This window comes from Nicotiana tabacum, chromosome 3 (assembly GCF_000715075.1).
Source record: "Nicotiana tabacum cultivar K326 chromosome 3, ASM71507v2, whole genome shotgun sequence".
Taxonomy (NCBI): Eukaryota; Viridiplantae; Streptophyta; class Magnoliopsida; order Solanales; family Solanaceae; genus Nicotiana; species Nicotiana tabacum.
The window spans coordinates 90027427-90053700 of NC_134082.1; the positions used below are offsets into that span (position 1 = coordinate 90027427).

Sequence of the window (26274 nt, forward strand, 5' to 3'; positions counted from 1 at the left end):
TTCGCCTTGATAATGCTGGAGAATTCTCATCTCAAGCTTTTGATGATTATTGTCTATCCGTTGGGATAAAAGTTGAACATCTTGTAGCTTATGTTCATACTCAAAATGGCCTTGTAGACTCATTTATTAAACGCCTGCAATTGATAGCAAGACCACTACTTATGAAAACAAAATTGCCCACTACTGCTTAGGGTCATGCTATCTTGCATGCAGCATCACTTATCTGTCTCAGACCGACACATTATAATAAATATTTTCCGTCACAATTAGTTTTTGGTCATGAACCAAATATTGCTCATCTACGAATTTTCAGATGTGCTGTATATGTGCCAGTAGCACCACCACAACGTAGTAAGATGGGACCATAAAGAAGGATATGAATATATGTTGGGTTTGAATCACCCTCTATTATTCGCTATCTTGAACCATTAACAGGAGATTTATTTACTGCTCGATTTGCAGATTGTCGGTTTGATGAAACAAATTTTCCACAATTAGGGGAAGAGAAAAAGGAAATCAAAAGAGAAATTGTGTGGAAAATTTCATCATTATCTCACTTTGATCGCCGTACCCCTATATGTAATCAGGAGGTCCAGAAGATCATCCATTTACAGAATATAGCAAATCAAATGCCAGACGCATTTACTGATTTGAAAAGGATAACTAAGTCACATATCCCAGCAGAGAATGTGCCTATCCGAATTGATGTCCCAGTAGGACCATCTACTAGCATGAGAGATAGTGAACCTAAAGCAAGCCTGAAGCGTGGTAGGCCTTTGGGTTCTAAGGATCGAAATCCTTGAAAAAGAAAATCGACAAATGATCAAAACTATGAAGGAATCTCCTAAAGAGACCCAAAATCTGATTAGTTCTGAGATTCCTGAAGAAATTAATGAACCCGAAGCTCATGTGAGTGAGGAACTTTTATTAAGTTCGATCGGTGATGGGATTAATTTAAATCGATCTAAAATAGTGGTGGATAATATTTTTGCATATAATGTTGCACTTAATATTATGCAAGATAGTGAGGATCTTGAACCTCGATCTGTCGAAGAATGTCGACAAAGATCTGATTGGCCAAAATGGCAAGAGGCAATTCAATCGGAATTGAAGTCACTTGCTAAAAGAGAGGTCTTTGGACCAGTAGTCCAAACACCTGCTGGTATAAAACCAGTTGGTCATAAATGGGTTTTTGTGCGAAAAAGGAATGATAAAAATGAAGTTGAAAGATACAAAGCTCGCCTTGTTGCACAAGGATTCTCACAACGTCCTGGAGTCGATTTTGATGAAACATATTCACCTGTTATGGATGCCATAACATTTCGATATCTCATCAGTTTAGCACTACATGAAAAGCTTGAAATACATCTAATGGATGTAGTTACAGCTTATCTGTAAGGTTCACTTGATAATGAAATTTATATGAAAATCCCTGAAGGATTTAAAATGCCTGAAGCAAAATCTTAGGAAATGTATTCAATTAGATTACAAAGATCTTTGTACGGTTTAAAGCAATCTGGGCGCATGTGGTATAATCGCCTTAGTGAATATTTGCTGAAAGAAGGTTACATAAATGATGTTATTTGTCCATGTATTTTTATAAAGAAAATGGCATCAGAATTTGTTATACTTGATGTTTATGTTGATGACATAAATCTTGTTGGAACTCCAGAAGAGCTGAGATGAAAGATCTTGGAAAGACAAAACTTTGTCTTGGTCTGCAAATTGAACATTTAGCAGACGGGATCTTTATCCATCAATCTGCCTATACAGAAAGGGTCTTAAAACGCTTTTACATGGACAAAGCGCACCCATTGAGTATACCAATGGTTATTCGATCACTTGAAGTGAATAAAGATTTGTTCCGACCTCCAGAAGAGGATGAGGAACTCCTTGGTCCCGACGTACCCTATCTCAGTGCAATTGGTGCACTAATGTATCTTGCTAATGCTACAAGGCCTGACATAGCATTTTCTATTAATTTACTAGCAAGATATAGTTCTTCTCCTACAGGGAGACGTTGGAACGGGATTAAGCATATATTGCGATATTTAAAGGGAACTCTTGATATGGGTTTGTTTTATGCTAACAAAGATAGTTTAGACCTTGTTGGTTATGCAGATGGAGGTTATTTATCTGATCCCCATAAAGCTCGATCTCAAACCAGCTACGTATTTACATATAGAGGTACTGTCATATCATGGCGCTCCACAAAGCAATCTATTGTTGCTACTTCTTCAAATCACGCTGAGATAATAGCTATTCATGAAGCAAGTAGGGAATGCGTATGGTTGAGATCAATAATTCATTTTATTCGAGAAAAATGTGGTTTGGAATGTGAGAAAAGACCCACAATTTTATACGAAGACAATGCTGCATGCATAGCCCAATTGAAGAGAAGATTTATAAAAGGAGATAGAACGAAGCACATTTCACCAAAATTATTCTACACACACGATCTTCAGAAAAGTGGTGACATTGATGTGCAACAAATCCGTTCAAGTGATAATCCAGCAGATTTATTTACTAAATCTTTGTCAACTTCAACTTTTGAGAAGATGGTATACAAGATTGGAATGCGGAGACTCAAATATTTGAAACAAGGTTTTCATCAGGGGGAGTAAAATACGCGATGCACTCTTTTTCCGTTACTAAGATTTTTTCCCATGGGGTTTTCCTTGTAAGGTTTTTAATGAGGCACCTAGCAATGCGTCTTACTAAATATGTGTACTCTTTTTCCTTCACTGGGATTTTTTCCCACGTGGTTTTTCCTAGTAAGGTTTTAATGAGGCACATTATCTTTGAATAAACATCCAAGGGGGAGTGTTATAAATATATTATATTATGGATGTTCATTTAGTACTCCGTTGTAAATAATCTTCCTGAAGAAGCTTATCCATATGAGACTCCATCGTAAATATGTTTATCTATTTAGTACTCTATTGGAAATAAGCTTCCTGAAGAAGCTTATCACTTCGGTACCCGGTTATGGATAAACATTACCCTAGGTAGAAGATTATCCATACCGGGTATAATAAGCTTATCCATTCAGTACTTCGTTATGGATAAACATTGCTCTCAGTAGAAGATTATCCATATCTGGTACAGTAGCACCTTACACAGCAGCTTGCGTAGCAGCTTATACAGCAGTTTGTAATAGCAGCTTACATAGCAGTTTGTAATAGCAGCTTACACAGCAACTTGCGTAGCAGCTTACACAGCAACTTCCTTTCTTCTATAAATAGAAGAGATTGAGTTTGAATTCAAATAATATATCAGTTTCTCTGTACTTGTCTTTACTTTACAGTTTTTATTTTATAACAATAAAATTATTGTTTATTATTTACAGTATAATAAAATTCTTTATAGTTTAGGAAAAGTGTCTCTAGTTGAAAGTGTTATGACGTGGCAGACAGACACATCTAACAGGAGAACAGTGAACTTAAACATACGAGGATGATAGAGAATGTTATAAGACCAAAGAGAACTTAGAAAAAATCATCGTATATAGTGTGCAAATACACAAACATCAGAAAATCGTTGTCCATTCTTCTTCATCTTGGCAGCCTTAGATTAGGGTTTTAGAAGGACCAGCTCTAGGGTTGCTGAAAATGGTGGCTGACCAGGCGAAGAAATCAAAGACAAGTGTGGAGGAAAACGCCGATCAAATTGACACTGAGCTTGTTCTCTCCATCGAGAAGCTTCAGGAAGTTCAAGATGAGCTTGAAAAGGTTTAATTCTTAACTCTTTATATAATGCATGTTATTTTTTCTGAGCTTTCCTATGAGTCCTTGTCTCCTTGATTGTGGAATTTAGTTGAGTAAAATTTTTTTTTAGGCCTTGTGTTTTGAATTGTTACTGCTTTTATGTATGCTTCTGCATTATGGGGGTTGTTATTTTTTTGTTGTTGCTGATTCACTTGTTCAAGAGTAAGCAAAGACTTTTTTTTGTTAGCTTTGTGCCCAAACAGAGCAAATTGGACTCTTGATTTGACTGATTGTTGCCATTCTCTTTCTTTTATTACTTTTTCCATTCCCGTGGTATGCTGTATTAGGATCATTCTTTTGTTTTTGGAATTTACGATAAGCTAAGATGTTGTTCGAGAAAATGTAGAGTGGGTAGACTGCTTTAAGTGTAAAGAAGGAAAAATTCTAAAACTTGTTGTATTTGTTAAGTTCCTCTGTAATTGGAAATGATTATTTGGTTAATTATCCGTTTGGATTTTTCTTAACACCGTAAATGACAAAGGGACGCGAAGCCAAGTTGTGAATTCTTTTGCTAGGAGTAGTATACTTGTAACTTCTTATCGTATAGTGATGGACCGAATGGAACAAAAGAGGGGTCGGGGCTTAGTTGTGGATCCTTTGAGTTGTGATGTTGTAACCAAATGGCAGCCTTTCGAAATTGCTTGCTTTTGATATACTTCACCTTCAAAAGAGTACCTTTTCAGAAAAACTAAGGCGCCTCATCTCTGCAGCTAGCACTCCTTATTTTATAATGACGTGTCACTATTGGTGGTGGTCGTATAAATAGGATTACAATAAATTGTCAGAAGCTTGTTATGGGGTACTATCGGTTAGGAAAATGGACCTTGCGCCTAACTCAACCCCAAAAGTTAGCTCGTGAGGTGAATGTTGTCCTAGACCATATAAAGAGACTACATCGCATACACTCAACCAATGTGAAATTCTAGCACTTTCTGATTCTCTATGTGTATATTTCACATCAATTTCTGTCGCCTTCTTCTATTCCTTCCCCAAATTTCCTTTGTCTCCTCTTCCATGAACCATAATTCCCTCCTCTCATAGAAATCTGTCAGCTATTATTCGTTGTGGCTTGCTAATCTGCAATCTTTCACTAAATCCACTGGCAGCCACATTCAAAGTGGCAGGGTAACTTTATCTGCTGAAACCCTGGATCCCTCTAATTTACAATGTACTTGTCTTAGAGTGTCTTCGAAACCATAAGGATGAGCCATAAAGAAGTATTAAGTGGCTTTGAAATAAACAATTAATGCTGAATCAGAGACAGATGAACCACACAATAAAACACGACGTCCTTCTTTATTGAAAATAGTAAGTAACGTCTTTTTAGGAAGAGGGGAGGGAATCAGGCGAGCGAAATAAAAGGTGTGAAAAACGAGCAAATCCGGCTCATGAACGATTAGGAAGTAAAGGAACAATCTTTTTGTGCCAAATACTGTTATGAGACTGGCGGCTCAAGGGTCATGACCTATGCTTGCTGATTCAAAAAAGAAAGGCGAAGGGCTTGGAAAAAATTAGACGGAAAAATCGGGAAGACGTATAATGGTAATAAATCATGTAGTGAACTACTTGGATTGCTATATGAAAAATTGCTAAACTGACTCTTTTCTATCTCAATCAGTCCTGATTAGAGCATGGGGACGTGATTGTTAATCACTGATGAATGCTCATTTTCCTATTGGACACAGACGCCCACATACTTTTTGGGAAATAAATTGGATTTTTGATTGAGGCATAATTGTTTACAGAGCAGGGTATCCGTATCTAACTCAAATTTTAAACTTTACTAGTCTTGAACGAAAATAACTTGGATTCTGTTTCGGTATGTCTGAAATATCAGCAGACTTTGACTCGGCCCTATTCTATTATCCATTTAACAAGTGCCCAACTTTGGGGCATATAATTACAAATTGAGATGTTTAGTGTAGACATTATACTCCGTTCTATTATATGTGGCACTATTTCCTTATTAGTCCTCCAAAAGATAGACACCTTTCTGTATTTGGAAAAAAATTGAACCTTGCCATATAATTACCTTAATGACATGCTTCTACAGCTACAAAAAACTCATGACATGTTTAAATCCACAAGTTCCAAAAGTCCTTTTTTCTCTTTAAAATCCATGCTCAATCAAACTACACCTCATAAATTGAATAGAAGGAGTATTATTTTGTGTTATATTTCCAGCATTTGTCTGTGCTTCTTGGTCCTAACCTTTCAACAAAAAAGCTGTTCTAGAAATACCTAAATCTCATGTTAATGACTTACTGACATATGCTCAATCTGGGAGTACATATACACATCTTTTTTTGGCAAGTACTGATTTTATGCTTTATGGGTCATTGCAATGTATCGCCGTGTCGATAAAGATGGCCTAGCTGGCACACTCTTATACACCAAAGTAAACCACCAAGGCTGTTCCCTTTAAATGGCTCCGGGTAACAACTTTTTTGCTATAGGTAAAAGGTTAACATCTTAATCCCCATCATGTTGCCATGGTTAAGTTTGGGCTAGACCTCAATAGTACCATGTCTTTTGCAAGGTTCATTTCCTTTTTTTAATCATTTTGTTAAAATGTTTTTTTCCAAAGATTTTCTTGAAGTCACTGCCCAGTTGATATTTCAGATCTGCCAACTAGTAGACAGATATCACACTGACTTTCAAAAGTTTGTAGCCAATCTGGTGGTTATTCTCTTATTTATTTATCTTCCTTTTCTTGTCAACATGTCTTTTACTTATTTAGTCATGAGTATGATATGAATAATTAATGTAAAAGATTATGCTTCGGATTTCCTGTTACAAGAAAGAATATAAAGTCTATATTGCTGTAGAATCTATTAGTATCATTCAAGATTGGTAATGGCTCCTAGAGAGTTACCAAAATACAAAGTTCTTTCCTCCTTTATTTCTCTTCTTTTCTTTGGTACTTGGTTGACATGGTCTGAGCTTTTGAAAAAAGCTAATGGTTTTCATCAACAGTCAGTTTTAAGTGTGGCTTCGAAATTTTTAGTTTTTAAACCCGTGTTTCGTGAATCTGCTTTAATATTTCAATGACATGCATTTGGTGGATGAAAAAGCAGTAAAGAATATGCATTAGCAAAATCATTTGCTGTCAACTGACTCAAAAGTATAGTTTTATCCAGTTCTTATTAGCTCTATATCCATATGTATTCTTTGAGAATCTGCTTTCCTTGTTTGTTCAACAAAGCAGTAGAAAAGAGTTATTGGCTCAACAAAACTGGTTCAAGTACCTATTAATTAATTGAGTATTAACTGCATCCAAATTTGTTTAGTAAATGCTCCAAATAGTTTATGTATAGCTCATAAGCATCCATTTTTGATTGGCACTGTGTAGGTTAATGAACAAGCTAGTGAGGAGGTATTAGAAATTGAACGGAAGTATAATGAGATAAGGAGGCCTGCTTATGAGAAAAGAAATGAGGTCATCAAATCCATTCCTGACTTTTGGTTGACTGCTGTAAGTCCAGTCTATTTCTTTCCAGATTTCAGTTAGCATTCATGTGGTGGAAAATCGAGCAACCTAACTTTTCTATCTGTTAATTAATTTTGTCTATGCAGTTCTTAAGTCACCCTGCACTTGGCGAGCTTTTGAATGAGGATGATCAGAAGGTTTGACATGTAATTCTACTCCAATTTGTTTGAGAAACTTACTAAATCTCTTAATTGTTGACCTAGATGTCATCTAGTCCCTCATTTTGTGATATTCCGTTAGTTCTGAGCCTGTTGTTAAGTTGCTGTTCTTTGAGATGTCATGTGAGGATGGTATGTTCTTTCCTTGATATTATAATAGCTGCTTAATTAGTAATTGCGACACTCTTCTTCCTTTGATTTAGATCTTCAAGTACTTGGATTCTCTTGACGTGGAGGATTTCAAAGATGTGACATCCGGTTACTCCCTTACTTTTGTAAGTTCTTTTGTCTATAAAACACTCCTCTACCGGAGGTTGCATTAAATATGCATCAATAGCTCGCATCTTCTCACAGAGTTTGCATAAAGTTGCTGCTGACCGACATTCTATTTTTTCTTCAACCTTCAGAAATTCAAACCAAATCCTTACTTTGAAGATACGAAACTTGTTAAGACATATACATTTCTAGATGAAGGAACAACGACGGTAACTGGTACGGCTATTAAGTGGAAGGAAGGCATGGTAATGGCTATACCTGTGTTACTTGTTATGTTAGAACCGACCCCTCTTCCATGGAAACATGATTAATAGTTGCAATTTGAAGGGTGCGGCTAATGGCGGAACTCCTGAGAAGAAAGGAAACAAGCGGCCACCGTCTGAGGAAAGGTAGTTGTCACTCACTTTCCTGAGAATTTATCTGACCTTCTTGGCATTCTAATTCCACGTTTTGAGGTGTGATCCTGATGTTTGAGAACAAAGTGACTCTAAGCAGTTACAAAGATTTTTTTAGGAAAGCATTGTTGGGAAATAAAAAGGTGTACTAAGGAAGTTCTTATTTACTGATTTTTGTTCCATGCATTGCTTGGTTAAATTTTCCAAGATGTTAACATGTAGTTCAACTTCTGATCTGGTGAGAAAAGTATCTTAGATTTTTTTCTTACTGTATATCATATCACCAATAACCATATGCTGATGGATGCAGCTTTTTTAGTTGGTTTTCTGAAACTCAGCTAAAAGATATTGCAGATGGGCTTAGTGATGAGGTAATTGCTATATTCGACTGCTTGAGACTATTTACTTTGTTGCATTCTTATTGCTCATCGTTTGATGAGTTCCTAATTATGGCAATATATGTAAACGATTGCTGAGATTATTTCATCTTTTGTTATTTTTCCGAATTTCTTATCCGAGACTTAAAACATTATATAGTGCAACAAATTTAAGTCTATCCAAAAGATCAGCTTCTTTCAGGTATTTTATATGTTTCCATGTGACTGCAGGTGGGAGAGATAATTAAGGACGACTTATGGCCCAATCCACTGAAATATTTTAACAATGTAACATGTTACCTTCCTTTCTTGGTTATGTGACGTGATTCCCAGCCTTCTTTCTTCTTCAAGCTAAGAGAACTTGGTGCTTTGTTTGTAGGAAGCTGATGAAGAAGAATCCGATGGAGACGAGGACGATGAAGAGGTAAACATTGATGAGATTATACTACCTTCCTTTTTATAGTTGCTTGATTTGGACCTTCTAGTTTTGTGAAGCTTTTCTGACTTGCCTATCAAATCTTCTGATTTTTTGGGGGGTTTAAATGTACTATGATGTTGTTGCTGTCCTTTGGTGCATTCTTATCTCACTGTTCCTTGTTAAAATTTGAAACCTTTATTCACTAAATAGATGGTGCATAGGTCATGGATTAGCAATTTTAGATCTGAATTTTTATTGCCTTGAATTTTATCAGCCTAGGTACTACTACTATAAGTCTTAACTCCAATCATAACCTTTTCCTTTCAAGATGCTACAGTCAGTATAACACAAGTTTCATAAAGCTAAGTTGCTCAGACACGGGTGCGGATCTAGAGGCCAGATCCTTCGAGATGTAAATTCTAAGATTCAGGGATACGGATCCTAGTACGGATACGGGTGCGAGGAGCCAGCTAAAAATAATTCAAAAAAATAAAAAGTATAAAAATATCTCTAAATTATGAGAAATTTTGAGGAATACTTACATATAGCTTGTAAAGTGTAGTTTTTTTTTTATTCTCAAGTTGTAGATAAGTAAATGATTGACTTCCTAGATAAGGCATACTATTTTCTTCCCTAGTTTTGGTTCTAATTTGGGGAATCAAATTGTATCTCGTCTCAAATTTCTCCGTCCGTCGTGGTCAAAGTATCGAAAAGTGTTTGACCAGATCCGGTACGGATCCCATACCCACACGCATACTAGTGTCGTGTCGACACGGGTGCGGCACCTAAATTGCCGTGTCGGAGCAACTTAGTCATAGAGTAACATGGAAACTGATGCATTGGTGGTGAAGTTGACTCTGTTAGGATTTCTTCGGAAATAGTGATGGAACGTGGGAATGTCGATGATCATAGTTAGTGTGTGAATCGCCTTAGAATGAAAAAAAGAAGAGGATTTACACGTGTCTGAAAAGGTGATGGGACTTAGGCAACAGATAATGAGAGGGTAAGTTGAGGGATTAGGGGAAGTAACGTACAATTCTTTTTTCTGCTGAAGTGGGGGAGATATCTACACTTTTAGAGGTAGTTTAGTGCCTTTGCCTCCAGGATACAGAAACTGACTTTTCTCGAACACATATATTCATCTTTTACCGTCAAGAAAGTTGTTAAAGAAAGCGAGTTGGGGTAAATTGGGAGACAAGCCTTTTGGAGTACAATAAATTTAGTCAAAGCTTTAGCAGAAGTCAAAGGTAGGAAATTGCATATGATATTCCTAGTTGTTTATTTGTTTGACTTATCCTGAGGAAACAAGACCTTAGAGAAAACTAGCTCATTACTCTAACCATAGGTAAATGAATTATGATTTTAGGTGTGCTGAAGGTTTGCTATAGAATTGCTTCTCGTCTATGCATACTGCAGAAAGGAGTTATATGATCCAGACAACAGTTAAATTAGTGATTTAAATCTAAAATTACATCTAACATGTCCACAACTTATCTTATGGGCAGGGTGTTATTTACATAACCGAGGTTGAAAATGAATTAACTTAAGGAGATTGAAATGAATTGCCTCAATGCTTTATGCTTTTCAGCTATTGTTGTGTATGCTCTAATCTGAAAATGCTATGACAGTTGAAGTTTGGTGGTTATAATATCTTATATAATGGGCTTTTCAACTAATTTTTTATTCCTATCAACCAGGGAGACAATGATGAGGAAGATGAGGATGATTGTTGAACTCCTTGTTAGCTCTTTTATTTATCCCTTCTTCCAAACTTTGCTCATATCAGTGTCAAATATAATTTTCAGTTGTTGCATACTCAGCCTCATAGGCAACTTCGACATATGATAAGACAGTTTAAAAACCTATATTGTAGCTAGCCAACTTCTGTTAGATTTATCTGTGATGAATATGGTAGCTGTTTTCGTGCCCCCGAAACTCTTTAATCCCAGCCTCATTTGATTGGCAAGTTGTACTTTTCTTTAGTAAGCATGTGCTCCACATTGTGGTGTTAGGTTAAAAACTGCTCTTTGATCAGTCATTCAGCAGCCACCGGCCACTAGATCCAGGAAATTCACCTTGTTTTCAAACCTGGCGGCTCAGTTGATTCGCGGCTTTCTTCTCATTCCCTTCCCATTTTTCTTATATAGTCCGTTTATCAAGTAATTAATACGCCAGTGCCTACTTGTGATTGGTTGAAAAGCTCCTTCCCGTTTTTGCTGGGAAGAGGTTAGTCTCAAAGCAAATGAAAGCGTTTGATTTGATGTTCTCCCAAAAAAGCCAAACTCCTGTAGGCTTATATCTCTTGCATATGAATTTTGCTGATGGGCATGCTTTTGTGGTTTTTCTTTTGAACAATTCTTTATTCAATTTCTTCAAAACTTATCCCCAAAAAGAGACTTAAGCCGTCTGTTAAAAACAGATTTTGATTTCCTAAAATCAAACGAAAATTGAAAGCTATCAGAAAGGGTAAAATCATAGTAATGTTAGAAAGACGTCAGTGTTTCGTCATTCTTTCTTTCCTTTTTTCCGATCTTCTTCTAATGTCTACTTTAATTCTTAAGTTCTGCATTATCATTGCTTCATTTTTTGCGTCATTCTAAAACAGCAACATAAATGGCTAGTATTGCTATGAAGTTTAGTTGGTCAAGGACCGCAACTGAATGATACATAATGAAAAATTACCGTCAGAATATGGAAATGATTTGAATTGGAGGAATACATGATAATTAATTCCTAAAGTTCTTATTGTGCGAAGCAGAGTGCACTTTTGTGAAAAAATTTCGCATTTGATCTTCAGATTTATTACACTGATAATGTACAAAGATAAATATTTTCTTGGTTAAATATTTATATTTTTCTTAAAGTTAAAATATTTATATAATTAATAGTAGTAATTACAACTACTAGAAGAAAACTTTTATGTTGGATTGTTGGTAATGGCCATTAGCGAGTGATGGCATAAAATGTGCAAAAGAAAATATTTATCTATTAAGTTAGGGTTAAGAGCATAGCAGAGATTTACAAGACTATTAAGTATTTTTAATATTATTTGTGCAAAACATATGATGGTTAATTATGGTTGGAATACTAATAATTGTAGTTAAATAAAGTGACATGTGTCATCTGTTTATTGGACGGGTGTAAAGCATAGCAGAGATTTACAAGACTATTAAGTATTTTTAATATTATTTGTGCAAAACATATGATGGTTAATTATGGTTGGAATACTAATAATTGTAGTTAAATAAAGTGACATGTGTCATCTGTTTATTGGACGGGTGTAAACACCTGGTGCGCCATAAGAAACTATGTATTCCAGGATCTTCTGATTTTTAAAATACCCAACATCTTAAATTGTAATTTTTTTAATTGCTAGTTTTAAAAAATTGCGCTAAAGAAATTTTGGCTTTGCACTTGGTTTGTAAATCCTTTTCTGAGTCCATAGTCTATTACAAAACAGACTTTTTATTTTTACTAGGTATGATAAAGTATGTCTACACACAACCTTTTTCGGTCCCCACTAGTAGAAAAACACTTCCAATTAAGTGATAACACTCCATCCAAAAAGGTGAATAACAGATATTCTTATGCAACGAAAAACATATAAAGATCATTATGAGGTGAATCATAATGTGTTATGCATGAATAAAAATAGTGAATTTGTTATCTCAATTTAGTTGAATAAAAGTTGTAATAGAGAGATTTTTACGCAATAAAAAATATATAAAGATTATTATAAGGTGAATGATATTATTATTTTTTATAATAATCTTATAACACTAAATTAAATTGATAGTATAATTTAGTGTAAATACCAAAAGAAATACTGCTAGGACTTATAGCCCATAGGCAAAGGGGGCAAAATATCCCAGTCCCAGTTTTCACTTGTCAGCTCTTTATCCACACTTTCCCTCTTCGTCCATTGAACAAACTCTGCAAATTTGAAGCTTTGCTTCACAAATTAAAAATGCAAGTGATAGTATCTTCTAACCAAACAACACCTCCTCTTCACCCCAACCGTAATCAACAATCAACCATTATCACAAACAACTCAGTATTTTTGGGCCGTAGAGAGCTCTGCTTCGATAGCATTTCTTCGGCCTGCTCTGCTGATCCCTCCACTCCGCACCCCATTTCCGCCCCTCCTTCTACCGCTTTCACTCCCAGGTACTCTTTGCCCGCATTGTATTACATACTGTAGTAGACTTGAAATTAATAAAAGTTGCAGATTGCTCCTCCCTTTTTAATTTTTATGACTGTGTTTAACTGGACACTTAGTTTAAGAAAACAATGCAGATTTATGATGAAACAAGATGAATTTAGTATTGGAGATTTAATCTCCATATAAAATCCAGCATTAATATGTACAATGTCTGCTTGCTACTTTTTTCCCATTATAGATAATACCTGCATAAGTTATGCAGAATCTTTGTATAAATTTATGCGGGATAGAACTTGGAATAAGAATGTGGGTATTATTAGTATGTGGATTAAAAATACTAGAATGACAACAAACTCTCAGAAGTAAACAAACTTTTATTTTGTTTGAAAAGAAAGACCGCAATTTTATTTATTTGATCAGTAAAAGAAAGGTTTGTAATATGGGCATGTTTGCCCTCCCTATTTGCTTAAACTTTTAGATGAGGTAGTTTATAAAAGTCAGCACCTATGTAATTCTACTTTTTCTTGAGGTTCCTATCTAATACTTGTATTATCACTTGATTTCATATTCTTTTCTGTAATGACTAATGTTACAGGGGTAGTGGAGATAATGGCACTTCTTTGGTTGAACAACTACGGAAAAGCTTTCCTTCAGCCACGCGCAGGATGTTGTTAACAAACTTTTTCATGTATTCATGTTATCATCCTTCAAGGTACTTGTCAGGTTGGCACATTCTAGCTGTTTGTTTCTTTTTCTTTCACTTGTCAACTTTGAAGGCTTTTGCCAGCTTTGAGTTCTGTGTTAGACCTCACAATTAAAGTCACATATCTTTTAGCACATTTGATCACATTAATGAATATATTTGGCATTTTCAGCTCGTTACATTGTATTCTAAAATTAGCAAGATATTCCTTATGTATTGGATTCCATTCACCCCACGGTTCGGAAATAATGATTGGCTCTATCTATAAAGATTTTGGATTTGTTCATAAATGATCAAATTATATTTGGTCTTGTTTCCACCTTTTCGGTCATTCTCGATACAATTTTTAAATATTGGATTTTCCGCTTTTCATATTCAGAAAAGGAAGTCTCCGCTTTAAAGCAAGTTGCCTAGGTTCTTAAGAAAGATTTTTTGTTTTGTAAAGCGGAATTCTCCTTTGGCTCGATCTTTAATTGAAGTGTAGCATTATGGAGACTCTGTGAGCTTCCCAAAACATAGCTGGTCTCAGTACCAAAAAAATAAGGAGGGGGATTTAGGGTATAGTGATGAATCTTTGAAAGTAGTAGTAGAATGGAGCTTAAATAGAGTTAAATGGATGTGTAGAGTTTATATATTTACTCCATCCAACAAGAGCTATAGTTGATTGATTATAGTAAAAGGAAACTCAACTGTGGGTTTGCAAATATGCAACTCTGCGTGCCCTTCCCCCCAAACCCCAACAAGCAAACCCCTGCTTTTATGTGGTTGGCGACTGAAAAATGCAAAACTTCATAATAGTTTGCTTCATCCTGATCATTAGTTGAATTTTCATCCTTTATGGTTCTAATCATGTAACCTACTTTTTCATATACAGCACTTGCTTTGGGGGATCCGTCTGTCACAGTTGAACAAGTTACACCTTCTACTTTTCCTTCCGCAGCACTGTTCCCTTCCGAGGTACACTTTCATCAACTGTTCAACTTATTCTTTATTGTTTTTGTTACATTCTGATATATAAATCATAGATCACAGTTTATTTGGTACATGTCTACTTGGCAGGAAAGAGTTGTCGAGCTCTTTGAGAAGAATACCTACTGTGTTGTCAACATATTTGATGTAACCTTGAGACCTACGCTTAATGTTACTGGTGCAGTCGAGGTAACTTTTGTAGACGTGTGCAAGCATTTACTTTTCCCTTTCAGTGTTACGCTTGTTAAACTTCTTTGGTAGTTTATCTTTGATAATCACTTGGAAGTAAAGATTCTTATGTCCATGGATTTACAATCTTCATGCATATGGTGCCTCAACCAACTCACATTTTTGTCCTTCGATTAAGTAATTAATCTGTGTTTGAAAGCAGATATATTCTTTATGTTTAAAAAATGGCAGATTCCTGAAGGAAATGGTTCAGGGGTGATTTGGGACAATGAAGGCCACATTGTTACTAATTACCATGGTAAGATCACTTGAATATGGTACCTGAGCGCATTAGTTATTTCTGTAATATACACCCTGCATCCCAGAAAGAATGAAGGCGTTTGGTGTATGAGAATCAAACTATTTAATTTTTGGTGCGGCAGAGGAAATGAATGTTTCTTAAAGTTGGGGCCTAATAAAGGCTTCATTGTCTGAAAAAATAGAATTGAATTCTTTTTGAGAAGGAAAAATAGAATTGAATTCTATGACTCAAAAATCAGCTTCAGTTTATTAGATGGGCTATGCAGTTCTTGGTTAAACAGTTTTCTTTATATGTCCAGTGATTGGTAACTCCCTTTCTAGAAACCCAAGCCATGGGGAAGTAGTTGCGCGTGTTAATATTCTCGCTGCAGAAGGGTGAGTTGTATTCTATTTTAACGAAGTTCATCGGTTGATGCTTTAGCAGCCATTTTACATATTCTTAAATGGGATGATGCAACTTCATCCTACTCTCCATCTAATGCCTTGACTCTCTTAATTTTATTTTGTTTCCTTCTGAAGGGTGCAAAAGAATTTTGAGGGTAAATTGATTGGTGCAGACCGTGCCAAGGATCTTGCTGTATTGAAGGTAAATATTATTCTCAGAAGCATGTTTTGTTCAAAGATGGAGGATTCTTATGTTCATGGTCAATATTTGCTTTCATTATGTGATCATGGTCTTATATTCCTTGTAGTTGTAGTTTGAGTGTCAATTACATTTTTCTTTTCCCTATTCGCTCTATCTCTCTTCAGCTGATAATCCAATTAATCTTCCAGCCTCAACTTTTTGGTCATGCTAATTAAATTGTAATTCTTTCGCACAAGCAATTAAGGATCTGCTGGCACATATTAGAGTGCATGGTAACCGTTGGAAATGAACCAATTGTTTGGTCTAATTTCTTCATTTTATTTCTTGATTGGTATTGCTAAGCAGCGAAAGGTTTAGCTTTGAGTCTTACTCAACCCGTGATTATCATCTGTTTAAAATTGTTGATAATCATAATGTCACCTGGAAGAAACTCCAGTTAATTCTTACAGAAAGAAAGGATATACCATTTTATCCACATATTCCACAGAAAATTTGCTATTCGACGTAGAAAGGTGGATATCACACTATGGTAAGAATTTCTTTTGGTTGTTTTATCCCAACAACAGGTACTAGAGACAAGTTCGGCGAGATGTGTATGATGATGGTAGATTGATGGCGTGGGGCTCGGTTTACTTTCCCTTACGAGCTCAGAGATTCACACAAATAAAAAGAAGCTAGTTGCGGGCTTTGGTTGCCGTAAATACTTTGACGATCGGGGTGGCACACAGTGAATCTCGGAAATTAACCCGTGGATCGTGGTAATAGGCCACGTGGAACTTAGTCTGAGGGAGAGACCCGTGGATCATGGTGATAGGCCACGTGGAACTTAGTTTGAGGGGAGGATTGTTGGGTGTACGAGCAAAGTCCCATATTAGTAGCTGAAAAAATTGGGAGTCTACATATAAGGTGTAGGGATCTCTTAATGGTGTGAAACCTTTTAGGAAAAACTGTGTGGCCCAAAACAAACAATATCATGCCATAGTAAGAGTATCTTCGGGTTGGTTGAGCCCAACAACTTAATTTGTTTTTATTAAGATTAAGACGTCTGAATCTGAATACACATCTGAATATTAAGATGTGCATTAAGATTTAAACGTCTGAATTTGAATACACGTTCCATATTAAGATGTTGTATTAAGAACTGAATACTGAAAAATTAAGATTATTTGTTTTCTCAGCAGCATCTGAATGTATACAATTTATTTTTATTTAAAAATTAATAATTAAATTCGAAATAAAATAGTAATTAATCTAATACTATATTAACAAAATATTTTTAAAAAATATAGGGTGATCGGTGATGGTGATGGCTAACAATGGCAGTTGTGGGTGCCAGGTTGTAATTTTGGCTGATAGCGGATAGTAATAGGTTTTAACGGTGATGGTTGATGGAGGTGGTGACTAGTAATGGTGGTTAGTGATTTATAGGGGTGGCTGATGATGGTAATTGTTCGTAATATTTAGTGGTTGCTATGGTAATGGTGGTTGTGATAATGGTAGTAAATGGTGACTAGTGGTGATGACAGTTGACTGTGGTGATTGATTGCAGTGGTGGTTGTGGCTGATGATGATGGTGGTGGTAGCCTATAATGGTGGGTGACGGCGGTAGTTGATAATGGTGGGCAGGGACGGTAGTGGTAGTGGTAGTGGTGGTTAGCCATGAAAGTGTATGTAGTGGTGAAACGCCATCTTTGCATAAATTCTTGAATGTATAATATCTTAATGATATTAAGACTTTGTTGTAAATTTTAATCACTAAGATCTGTTCAGATGCATTAAGTGATTTTAAAATGAAAAGAACAGACAAATTTAATGGTTAAAATCTGAATGATTAAGATAAACACACTTAATGACTGAGATCCTAATCGTTAGGATTCAAATCTCCATAACTGCAAACAAATGAGGGGGATAGTAGTGGGATGAGATTTTCTGAAATAAACGACATAGAGCAAAAGTGATTCAAATGAGGGGGATAGTAGTGGGATGAGATTTTCTGAAATAAATGACAGAGCAAAACAGATTCAGAGAGATAGGTGGTTAGATATGGTGAGAATAACACTGTAATGCATAGTGGTTTCTTTGGAACATTGGGAGGAGGAACTGTATGGGGAGGATGCTTTTATTGTATTTCCTTAGTAATCCAAGTGGATTATTTGCATTAATGATTATGCATCCAGGAAGAGCTGCATTCCCTATTTTTTTAATCGTCATTTTTACTCATATGGAATCGATATATTTAGAAATTCTATTTGCTTGTGGAACTTTCTTACAACATAGCAGTCGGTGATGTGCATTTTGACATTTTCCCTTTTTTGTTTTTTCTAACTCAAGCTTACATTTCTGACTATGATAATGCATCCTAAAATGCTAGGTGGAAGCTTCTGCAGACCTGTTGAGGCCAATTAGAGTTGGGGAATCTGCTTCTTTGAGAGTTGGCCAGCAATGTTTAGCCATTGGAAATCCTTTTGGGTTTGATCATACACTCACTGTTGGGGTTATCAGTGGACTGAATCGAGATATATATAGTCAAACTGGAGTGACGATTAGCGGAGGAATTCAAACAGACGCAGCCATCAACCCTGGGAACAGGTTTATTTTGCTGAACTTGTACTTGCCTTGGTATCAAATGCATTGCCTCTGATGCTGAAAATTTTTAAAGGTCCTTTTTTCCTTTTCTTTTCCAACTGCTGTTCTGTGAATAAATGTGTATATTTTCAGTGGGGGTCCTTTGTTAGATTCAAAAGGAAACTTGATTGGGATTAACACGGCAATATTCACTCAGACAGGTGAATAATTTTTCCATTGTGGTGTGTGTTATAGACTGTGAAGATTGAGAGGAATTGAAAAGGCACTTATTTATTGTTCGAAGTTTATACTCTTGTGCTATTACTGATTCTTTTTTGGTACAACAGGGACATCAGCAGGTGTCGGATTTGCAATCCCTTCTTCAACTGTATTGAGAATTGTGCCCCAGTTGATCCAATCTGGAAAAGTATTGAGTGTTTCTGCATTAATTCATGTCTTAGTTCTTGTCAGCTTCCAATTGAAAATTTTGTTCCTGTTCATTTCTTCTTTTTTCTCCGGGTTTTCCAGAATTCTCTTCATTTGCATTTTGTTACAGAACATCATATTCTCATTTAAAATAGTGGTTCTTTTCTTTTGGGGGTTGGGAAGTTGTAGGTGATGAATTTGGATTCCGTGGGAGTATTTGGGGGGGTTGGGGGGGAGGGGGTTGGGGGTGGGGGGACAAAAACAGTAAATTGGTTTCATACTCTTAAGGTTTATTATTTATTTGTTTGTTTATGTATTTGTATGTCTTATGCATGTCAGGTTGTTCGTGCTGGTTTGAATATTGAAATTGCTCCAGACCTGATTGCCAACCAACTTAATGTTCGAAATGGAGCTCTGATTCTGCAGGTATATTGCTGTCACTGTTGACCCTGCTAGGGACAGTTATCCTTTAGAATAAAACTCGCAGTATCTCTTTTGTCTAAACCAATTCCTGCTCTATTTAGGTACCTGGAAATAGTCTTGCAGCCAAAGCTGGACTTCTTCCTACTACCAGGGGTTTTGCAGGAAATATAGTACTTGGTGATATTATTGAAGCAGTGGATGGCAAACCTGTGAGTGATTTCTGTTTTAGGTGTGTTAGGGGGGCATGTTGTTTTTTGTTACTGCAAATTGGTGATATGAACATTGCTCCTGGCCTCCAACTTGCAGGTCTAGAATTCGAGTAATGTGAGGTGTGGGTGAATAAACTAATAATGTTGATTCCATTAGGAGCTTAGGGAAAAAGAAAGAAAAATAATATTTCCTAGTCTGCTTAAGCTTGAAAGGATTAGATTTGGTTAGAAAGCACAAGTAATTAGGTGATTGTACTGATAAGCAAAGAGAGCGCAAACGAATGAAAAGGGTTAAATTAGTTTGCAGTTTATGCTCTAAGTAGTCCTTTCTATTTTTCATAGCTCCGGGCCTTGATTACTGGTTATTGTTATTGCATGCCATCTATTTTATGGTTTTTATGATGATGTTTTATTTCTGTGATTTCTGTTGACGATACTGATATTTTGTCTCTTCTTATTTTATTTCCGTCTTCCTGAGCCGAGGGTCTATCGGAAACAGCCTCTCTGCCCCATCGGGGTAGGGGTGAGGTCTGCGTACACACTACCCTCCCTAGACCCCACTTTGTGGGATTTTATTGGGTCGTCGTTGTTGCTCTAACTAGTCCCTTTAGTTTTTCTCTTTCCCTCTCTCATTGGTGAGATGAGGATCAATATGATTTTTTTTTGTTGGTTATTGTTCTAAGCAAGTCTGCATTTCTGAGATTTCTCATTTCATGTTGTTGCAGGTTCGGAGTAAAGCAGATTTGTATAAAGCCCTGGATAACTATAACATAGGTGATGAAGTTCGGCTAAAAATACGTAGGGGCAACGAAAACATGGAGTTGAGCATAGCATTAGAGGAAAAGGATTCATGACAATTGGAGCTTTCTGGTTTTCAGCTTAATTAGTGCCAGCCATCAGTTTACTTGATAATATATCGTTCCAATATCTGTATACTATAATTAAGAATTGTCTGGCGGGAATCTGGAAATGTATGGAGCTTGTTTAAATGCTGCCAGAAGAATGAATCTCTTGTAAAGCATTTTGAGTTACCATCAAAAGGAGGGGAAAATGAGCAATCCTTGAATTTTTTTATGCAACAATGTCTTGCTTCTTCCAGTTCTTGCTAATTTTCTCTGAAAATTTAGCTCATGGCGTCAATTTATATTAAGCTGTGTTTTCTTATTCAAGGATTTTTGAAGTGAAATGTTATTTTGTTCATTATAATGTTTCTCAAGATACTTGGTTCCTTTCTTCCGTTAATGTTTTCCTAGGTCTTCTATTATTGACACGGGGTAGGAGGCGCAACTACTTTTGCGTCATTGAGAAGAAAGAAACAGATCAACAACATTGCAAAGGAGATTGCATGCATATTGCATATGCAGCGTGAGAGCAGGAAGAGTAACCTCGAGCAAGGCTAGGATTTTTGAGAGTTAGAATAATGCAGATGTAGTAGATGTTTACTTCTTGCTGTGATGATAGTTTTTTTTAAAGCTAGGTATGTAAATATATACTTGGTGATTACTAAAATTTCTAATTACCAACAAAAAAAAAAAAGAACTGTTAAAACCTAATTTCTCATTTAATCGCTTGCATTTACACGAGAGAGAAGACAGGGAAGTCTAATGGACATAGTATTTGTACAAATTTAGGAGAAATTCAAAAATAGCCAGATTTACAAGTGGTCATTCAAAAATAGTTACATTTTCAAAAGTAATTGAAATTTAGCCACTTTTCATGTAAAGATAGATCTGAACGAAAATACTGTTCAAAATTCGAAAAATATTCCAGCATAATATACTGGAGTTCCAGCATAATATACTGGAGTTCCAGCATAAGTATACTGGAACTCCAGCATAATATACTGAAGTTCATACACATGTGCTCTAATCTCCAGTATATTATGCTGAAACTTTTCGCGTATTGAAGTTCATGCTGGAAGTTCATACATATGTGTACTTATCTCTAGTATATTATGCTGGATCGGTCCCTATTGCAGCAAAATAATGGTTATTTTTTAATGACTTTGCAAACGCTGGCTATTTTTTAATGACTAGTCCGAAAACTGGCTAGCCCGTACTATTTTTACTACAAATTCCTTGTCAGCCCACAAAGTTCGGAAAATCCATGAGAGTTGACTTCAATGGGCTTGTGTTTGTGAAAGAGCTACAAGTAATTGAGAATAGGAAATAGTTAAAGAAAGATATGGAGTTGGTAGAATTTATATCAGGTATTGGTAAAACCACCACCAACAGGTCAAGATGGCCGAGTTGGTCTAAGGCGCCAGTTTCAGGTACTGGTCCGAAAGGGCATGGGTTCGAATCCCATTCTTGACAACACATTTTTTTCCCTCCTCCTACTCATGACTAAACAATCCTTTTCTGTCAAATTGGATTATCCTAGTACATCTGTCTCCTTTTGGGTTGGCACAAAAAAGTGGAATAGCATAACTCTTCATGAAAAATTACAATCTTCTTGCTGCTTAACGTTGTTGGAGTCAGCTTGTTCCCTCTGGAACTAGAAGTTGTTGTCAGAAAATTAAAAGTTTTCATATCAAAAAGACATTCTCTACAATTTCAAATAAACAAAACTTTCCACAGAAAAGATGGACTCCAAAGGATAATACCCTCCGGGAAAAGAAAAAAAGAGGACTAATATTAACAAGGGAAGAGCAAAAAAGAAGGATCTACATGTATTTTCCGGTGCACGAAACTAATCTTTTTTAATTTGTTGTGACACCAGACTAGTTGATTTGTTGTTAGCCTAGACATGTTAAGGACTCTAGCTACTAATTTCATGTCTACTTGAGAGAAAAAGTAGAGTACATGATCTGAATCATCTTCTTCCTTATGCTTCCTGAACCTCCTCAGTATGCAGCATTCACCTCTCAAAGCATGTTTCAGCTTCTTTTCTTTCTGCATTCCACAAGAATCGCGCAATGAGTGACAACATAATGAATTTTTATACTATCAGCTCGCCTAAACGATAATTACGGGTAATAGTAATACAATGATAGTGTAAAAATTATTTGATACTATCAATGTACATTAAATCCTTAGGCAATGCGTATTATCAGCGAAAAACTAAGAATCTACCTTTTCAAGACTTTTTTTGACGTCCATTAAAAGCTCCAAATCTTCTGGTGCTTGAAGCCCTTGACGTTTCCTATTTTGACCCTTCACCATCATGTTGGAGCAATTTCTATCAGCTCTAACAAATTGCCAAAATATTCGAATTGATTCTTCCAGTATCTCCACTAGCATGTCACTTGTTATGAAATAATCAGCCTTTTCTCCAGCTCTAGCCTTGTTTTTATCTTTCATTCTGTCCTCTGCCCCATCAACCTCTTTATTAGTACATTGAATGATAAAACAAGAGTTTAAGTTTATGCACCGACGGTGTGTAAAATATATTGACACAATCGTGTCACTTATAAGATAAACACTAATTGTTAACATGATAAATGTGGCACAAGGTTTCATTAGTAGTGTAAGAACTCTATTTCGTTAGTGCATACAACGTTTACTCTAAAATCTTTTCAGACGCTTACCTCTTATGACAGGAACTTGAAGAAGATTACGAAGATCATATCGACTCTTGATGTAATATTGAACTCTAGGCCCTTGAAAAGGTTCATTTTCTATAAATCTTTGCAAGAGAACTTGAAACTGTTGAAACTCTCCAGCAACTTCATTATATGTACGGACACCACGAGGATCAGAATCCCACAAACTTAAAGCCTTCCCATATTGCCAGTGCAGAAATTCCCAAGAAAGACACATCTGTGCAACGTATATGACTTCAAGATCACTCTGCAATACTTTGATAAACTTTACCATTGGGTCAATATTGTCATGTCTTTTATGCTTCAATAGCCGAATATTTTGTGAAATAAGGGATTTTAGTTTAGGACCTGAACATCTCTGGCTTGAGATATGTTGAAATGGATCATTTATTGGATCTTTCTGCAGATAACCTGTAAAATTTTCGGATCAGAACAGCAAAACATGAAAAGAATTTAAGTTCTCTGCACAGACTAAGTTACCTGTAATAGTATGTAATTATAAAAACAAACATGGGTTGGTTACAAACTTACAATGATTCATTAAGTAGCAAATTTATTTTCATATCGTGGAGAACAAAAATAGGAAAAAAAGATAGTAAGTCTTTTTTCTTGTGTCTACTTTTGTTTGTTACGTCATGCATCCCAATGCTTGAGATTTCATTTTGTTCTGAGTTAGGAGAGCCCAGCTAACCAGATTTTGTGGGTCCTGTTATTCATTTCACCTAATACTAATTGATCCAAATAAATATGAAGATAACCATGAACAACTAATACTAGTACACCAACTAAGAAAGGACGAAAAGGAATAAAGGCCGATTCAGGATTTAATGTTTATGGGTTCTTGCAACGACCTCGAGTAAATTTACAATAGTAAGTGGATTCACATTCAAATATTTATAGATAATTTAGTGAATTATTCGAACACATCAAAAACTACTGGGTTCACGTAAATCCGCCCCTGCTTTTCGTGATCATTATGCAGAAAACATGGAATTCAGTTACTTAATGTGAGTGAAAATAGTTTTTGCAAATTTGTTGTTACGAATAAAGTTCAGCAATCATACGTTAACGTTGAAGTTGTGAGTTGTTACTGACCTATTGCGTACATCTTCTGGTACGTCAAGATGTCAAATTTGCGCATCCTTTCTCTATAACTCTTGTAAAACTTATGAAGTTCACTCATGCAATCTTCACGTTGAAACTTTTCCTCAATTTTCCATGGCTGCAAATCTTCCATTTTTAGAGACCCTGATTCTTCCAAAATAGTAGGCAAACCCATATCTCTGACTTTCCTAAGTTCCATTTTTAATTGTTCAATTAATTCTTGATGTTCCCACAACGTCTCCAATTTGTTTGCATCTTCATTTCTTAACTTGACAGTTTCTTGAAAATCATCCTCAGATAAAAATTGTTGTGCTTGATCATGTTCTAATTTCCTTAGCTCTTCCATTATATCACTATCAGAATCTTCAGATTCTTGATTTTCCTCTGACATTTCAAAATCACTTAGTTTTTCATTATGCTCAAATTCACCACCAAAGTCTTCACCAGTCAAGAAGCCATCACTATACTGATCAACTAATTTGTTCATAAGGTAACGAATATGCTCAAAACCAACTGACACAGTATCAGAATCAGTTAAAGAATCCTTCTCAGATTCAAACAGAAACTCATCACTAATATTTGATTCTCCTTTCACGGAATTGAGTCCTTCACTTTTCTGCATTTCCTCTTCATCACACGTTAAATTACCTGAATTCCCTTTTTCTTCCTCATTAAAGGATTCACTTTTACTATGAACTTCTTTCAAATCCTCTGTTTCAACAACCTCTGTTTCTGTGAGGGACTTATGGTTACACGTGGAGGGCATCCATTTAGAGCTAAGAAATTCACCTTTTTCTCCCCTGCTCTTACAAAATTCTTCATAGGTTGGAAATCTAAATGTAAAACTCAACTCAGTTTTTTGTACCTCCCCATTATTTTCCGAATCTGGGAATTCAGAAGCATCCTTAAAAGCTTCAGACTCAGAATCTAACTGCTGTTCTGCCTCTGAAAAATCAGCTTCTTTCTGATACTCTTCTTTAAAGCCTGAATTCTTGTTTAATGAAGGATTACCCCTTCTTAATCTGTAATTTAAACGAAGAAAATAGGAAGGATTGTTAAAATAATGGAAAATAAAAAAGGGACAGTGGATTTACATAAATAAATACCTGCGGAAGAAAGTGGTGATGAAGCTGAACAGAGGAGACAAATAGGTGGAAACAGAGGCAAACGCGGTAGTAAGCGACAAAAAAAGATTTTGATAGAGGAACCGAGAAAAAGAAGCCATATTCAGAGAAGAGAAGAAATTTTGAGAGTGGCCATGGATTTTAATCAGTACGAAAATTCAGGTGGAAGCAAAGAAACAGAGCAAAACAGGGGTTGGAGGAGAATTTATGACGTCAAAGAAAGAAATAGACTAATCACCTGTAAAAAAAATACAACGAACCCCATGTCAAAGTTAGCAAGCAAATCAAAAGACTAATTTGGAAGTAAAAATTCGACCTAACTGTGAGAATTCACGTAGTGGACAGATTTACGAGTAACAATTGAGGGTAGGGATAATTACTTGTCAGCAACTTGGCCTAATTGACATCCTTATTCTTCACAAAGAGAGAGAGAGAGAGAAATTTGTCGTTCAAAGATATCCACATAATGAGTAATTATCAGTTGAGAAGTCCTGTTTTTGCTGCTTATTCTTTGAGGCGTTGAATGTTGGGGTTGGGGGTGGGAGTGGACATATAGAGAAAGGAAAATTGGGGTAAGATTTGAATGTTGACAGCTTCTTTGTATATCTCTTTGGTTTTTTCAGGTGTAGGAGCTTACGTTGCAACGTCTTTCATACGCCAAGTGTCTTTGACATTATGGATTCTCGGGTTTTATGAATTGGGCAACTAAATGAAAAAAAAAAAAAAATCAATATTACTTGCCTTGAAAAAGAAGAAGAAAAGATAGAAAAAAATTCTTTGTAAGCTTAGCCTGCCCTAGCGGTGGCAAATGGATACAAAGACCGTTATTTATTCATATTATATATCTATTAATAGCGTGTTTGGCCAAGCTTCTAAACTCAATTTATTTTAAGAAGTATTTTTCTTAAAAATACTTTTAAAAAAATATTTTTGATGAGAAACAGTTTGTATTTGAGTAATTAATTTGAAAAACTCTTTTGAGTAGTAATTAATGTTTGATCATGCTTTTGAAAACTATTTTTAAATGTATTTTTCTTAAAAGTGCATCTCCGAAAAATATTTTTGGAGAGAATCTACTTTTTTCTGCTT

The 26274-nt window shown here is 35.8% G+C and overlaps 3 protein-coding genes and 1 non-coding gene across 12 annotated transcripts; 3 read left to right on the top strand and 1 right to left on the bottom strand.

The window, feature by feature from the left end:
* Nucleotides 1–3466: 3466 nt before the first annotated feature.
* Nucleotides 3467–10745, top strand: LOC107821085 (NAP1-related protein 2-like). Its single transcript, XM_016647485.2, has 10 exons — nucleotides 3467–3731; nucleotides 7120–7242; nucleotides 7344–7394; nucleotides 7619–7690; nucleotides 7823–7936; nucleotides 8019–8080; nucleotides 8397–8457; nucleotides 8695–8751; nucleotides 8843–8887; nucleotides 10579–10745. The coding sequence occupies exons 1-10, from the start codon at nucleotides 3612–3614 to the stop codon at nucleotides 10612–10614; spliced, it is 741 nt and encodes a 246-aa protein (XP_016502971.1). The 5' UTR covers nucleotides 3467–3611; the 3' UTR covers nucleotides 10615–10745.
* A 1977-nt stretch (nucleotides 10746–12722) lies between these two features.
* On the top strand, nucleotides 12723–20487 carry LOC107821086 (protease Do-like 8, chloroplastic). 2 transcript variants are annotated; one of them, XM_075249624.1, is made up of 13 exons: nucleotides 12723–13048; nucleotides 13639–13766; nucleotides 14621–14703; nucleotides 14806–14904; nucleotides 15136–15202; nucleotides 15504–15579; nucleotides 15724–15790; nucleotides 18162–18379; nucleotides 18509–18576; nucleotides 18703–18782; nucleotides 19121–19207; nucleotides 19306–19433; nucleotides 20139–20332. In XM_075249624.1, the coding sequence occupies exons 1-13, from the start codon at nucleotides 12849–12851 to the stop codon at nucleotides 20185–20187; spliced, it is 1350 nt and encodes a 449-aa protein (XP_075105725.1). In that variant the 5' UTR covers nucleotides 12723–12848; the 3' UTR covers nucleotides 20188–20332. The 2 variants fall into 2 exon arrangements, with proteins under 2 accessions (XP_075105725.1, XP_075105724.1); XM_075249623.1 differs by having other exon boundaries at nucleotides 12724–13048; nucleotides 19306–19413; nucleotides 20139–20487.
* Nucleotides 20488–21647: 1160 nt separating this feature from the next.
* On the top strand, nucleotides 21648–21728 carry TRNAL-CAG (transfer RNA leucine (anticodon CAG)). Its single transcript has one exon. It is a non-coding gene; the product is annotated as a tRNA-Leu (tRNA).
* A 191-nt stretch (nucleotides 21729–21919) lies between these two features.
* On the bottom strand, nucleotides 21920–25782 carry LOC107825745 (uncharacterized). 8 transcript variants are annotated; one of them, XM_075249626.1, is made up of 7 exons: nucleotides 25566–25759; nucleotides 25168–25423; nucleotides 24053–25083; nucleotides 23306–23368; nucleotides 22943–23212; nucleotides 22488–22723; nucleotides 21920–22307 (listed from the first exon to the last, which is right to left on the bottom strand). In XM_075249626.1, the coding sequence occupies exons 2-7, from the start codon at nucleotides 25284–25286 to the stop codon at nucleotides 22050–22052; spliced, it is 1977 nt and encodes a 658-aa protein (XP_075105727.1). In that variant the 5' UTR covers nucleotides 25287–25423; nucleotides 25566–25759; the 3' UTR covers nucleotides 21920–22049. The 8 variants fall into 8 exon arrangements, with proteins under 8 accessions (XP_075105727.1, XP_016508141.1, XP_016508139.1 ...); XM_016652655.2 differs by having other exon boundaries at nucleotides 22488–22738; XM_016652653.2 differs by having other exon boundaries at nucleotides 22943–23368; nucleotides 25566–25776.
* Between the last annotated feature and the right edge of the window lie 492 nt (nucleotides 25783–26274).

Bases quoted from the DNA above. Each gene is read 5' to 3' on its own strand.
- LOC107821085 (XM_016647485.2), top strand. From the start codon at position 3,612: ATGGTGGCTGACCAGGCGAAGAAATCAAAGACAAGTGTGGAGGAAAAC. The intron at 7,691-7,822 runs GTAAGTTCTTTT...TTCAACCTTCAG, and splicing joins CCGGTTACTCCCTTACTTTT to AAATTCAAACCAAATCCTTA. The intron at 8,081-8,396 runs GTAGTTGTCACT...TGATGGATGCAG, and splicing joins CGGCCACCGTCTGAGGAAAG to CTTTTTTAGTTGGTTTTCTG.
- LOC107821086 (XM_075249623.1), top strand. From the start codon at position 12,849: ATGCAAGTGATAGTATCTTCTAACCAAACAACACCTCCTCTTCACCCC. The intron at 18,577-18,702 runs GTGAATAATTTT...TTGGTACAACAG, and splicing joins GGCAATATTCACTCAGACAG to GGACATCAGCAGGTGTCGGA. The intron at 19,414-20,138 runs GTGAGTGATTTC...ATGTTGTTGCAG, and splicing joins AAGCAGTGGATGGCAAACCT to GTTCGGAGTAAAGCAGATTT.
- LOC107825745 (XM_016652650.2), bottom strand. From the start codon at position 25,286: ATGGCTTCTTTTTCTCGGTTCCTCTATCAAAATCTTTTTTTGTCGCTT. The intron at 25,084-25,167 runs GTATTTATTTAT...TTTAAATTACAG, and splicing joins ATCACCACTTTCTTCCGCAG to ATTAAGAAGGGGTAATCCTT. The intron at 22,739-22,942 runs GTAAGCGTCTGA...GTACTAATAAAG, and splicing joins TCAAGTTCCTGTCATAAGAG to AGGTTGATGGGGCAGAGGAC.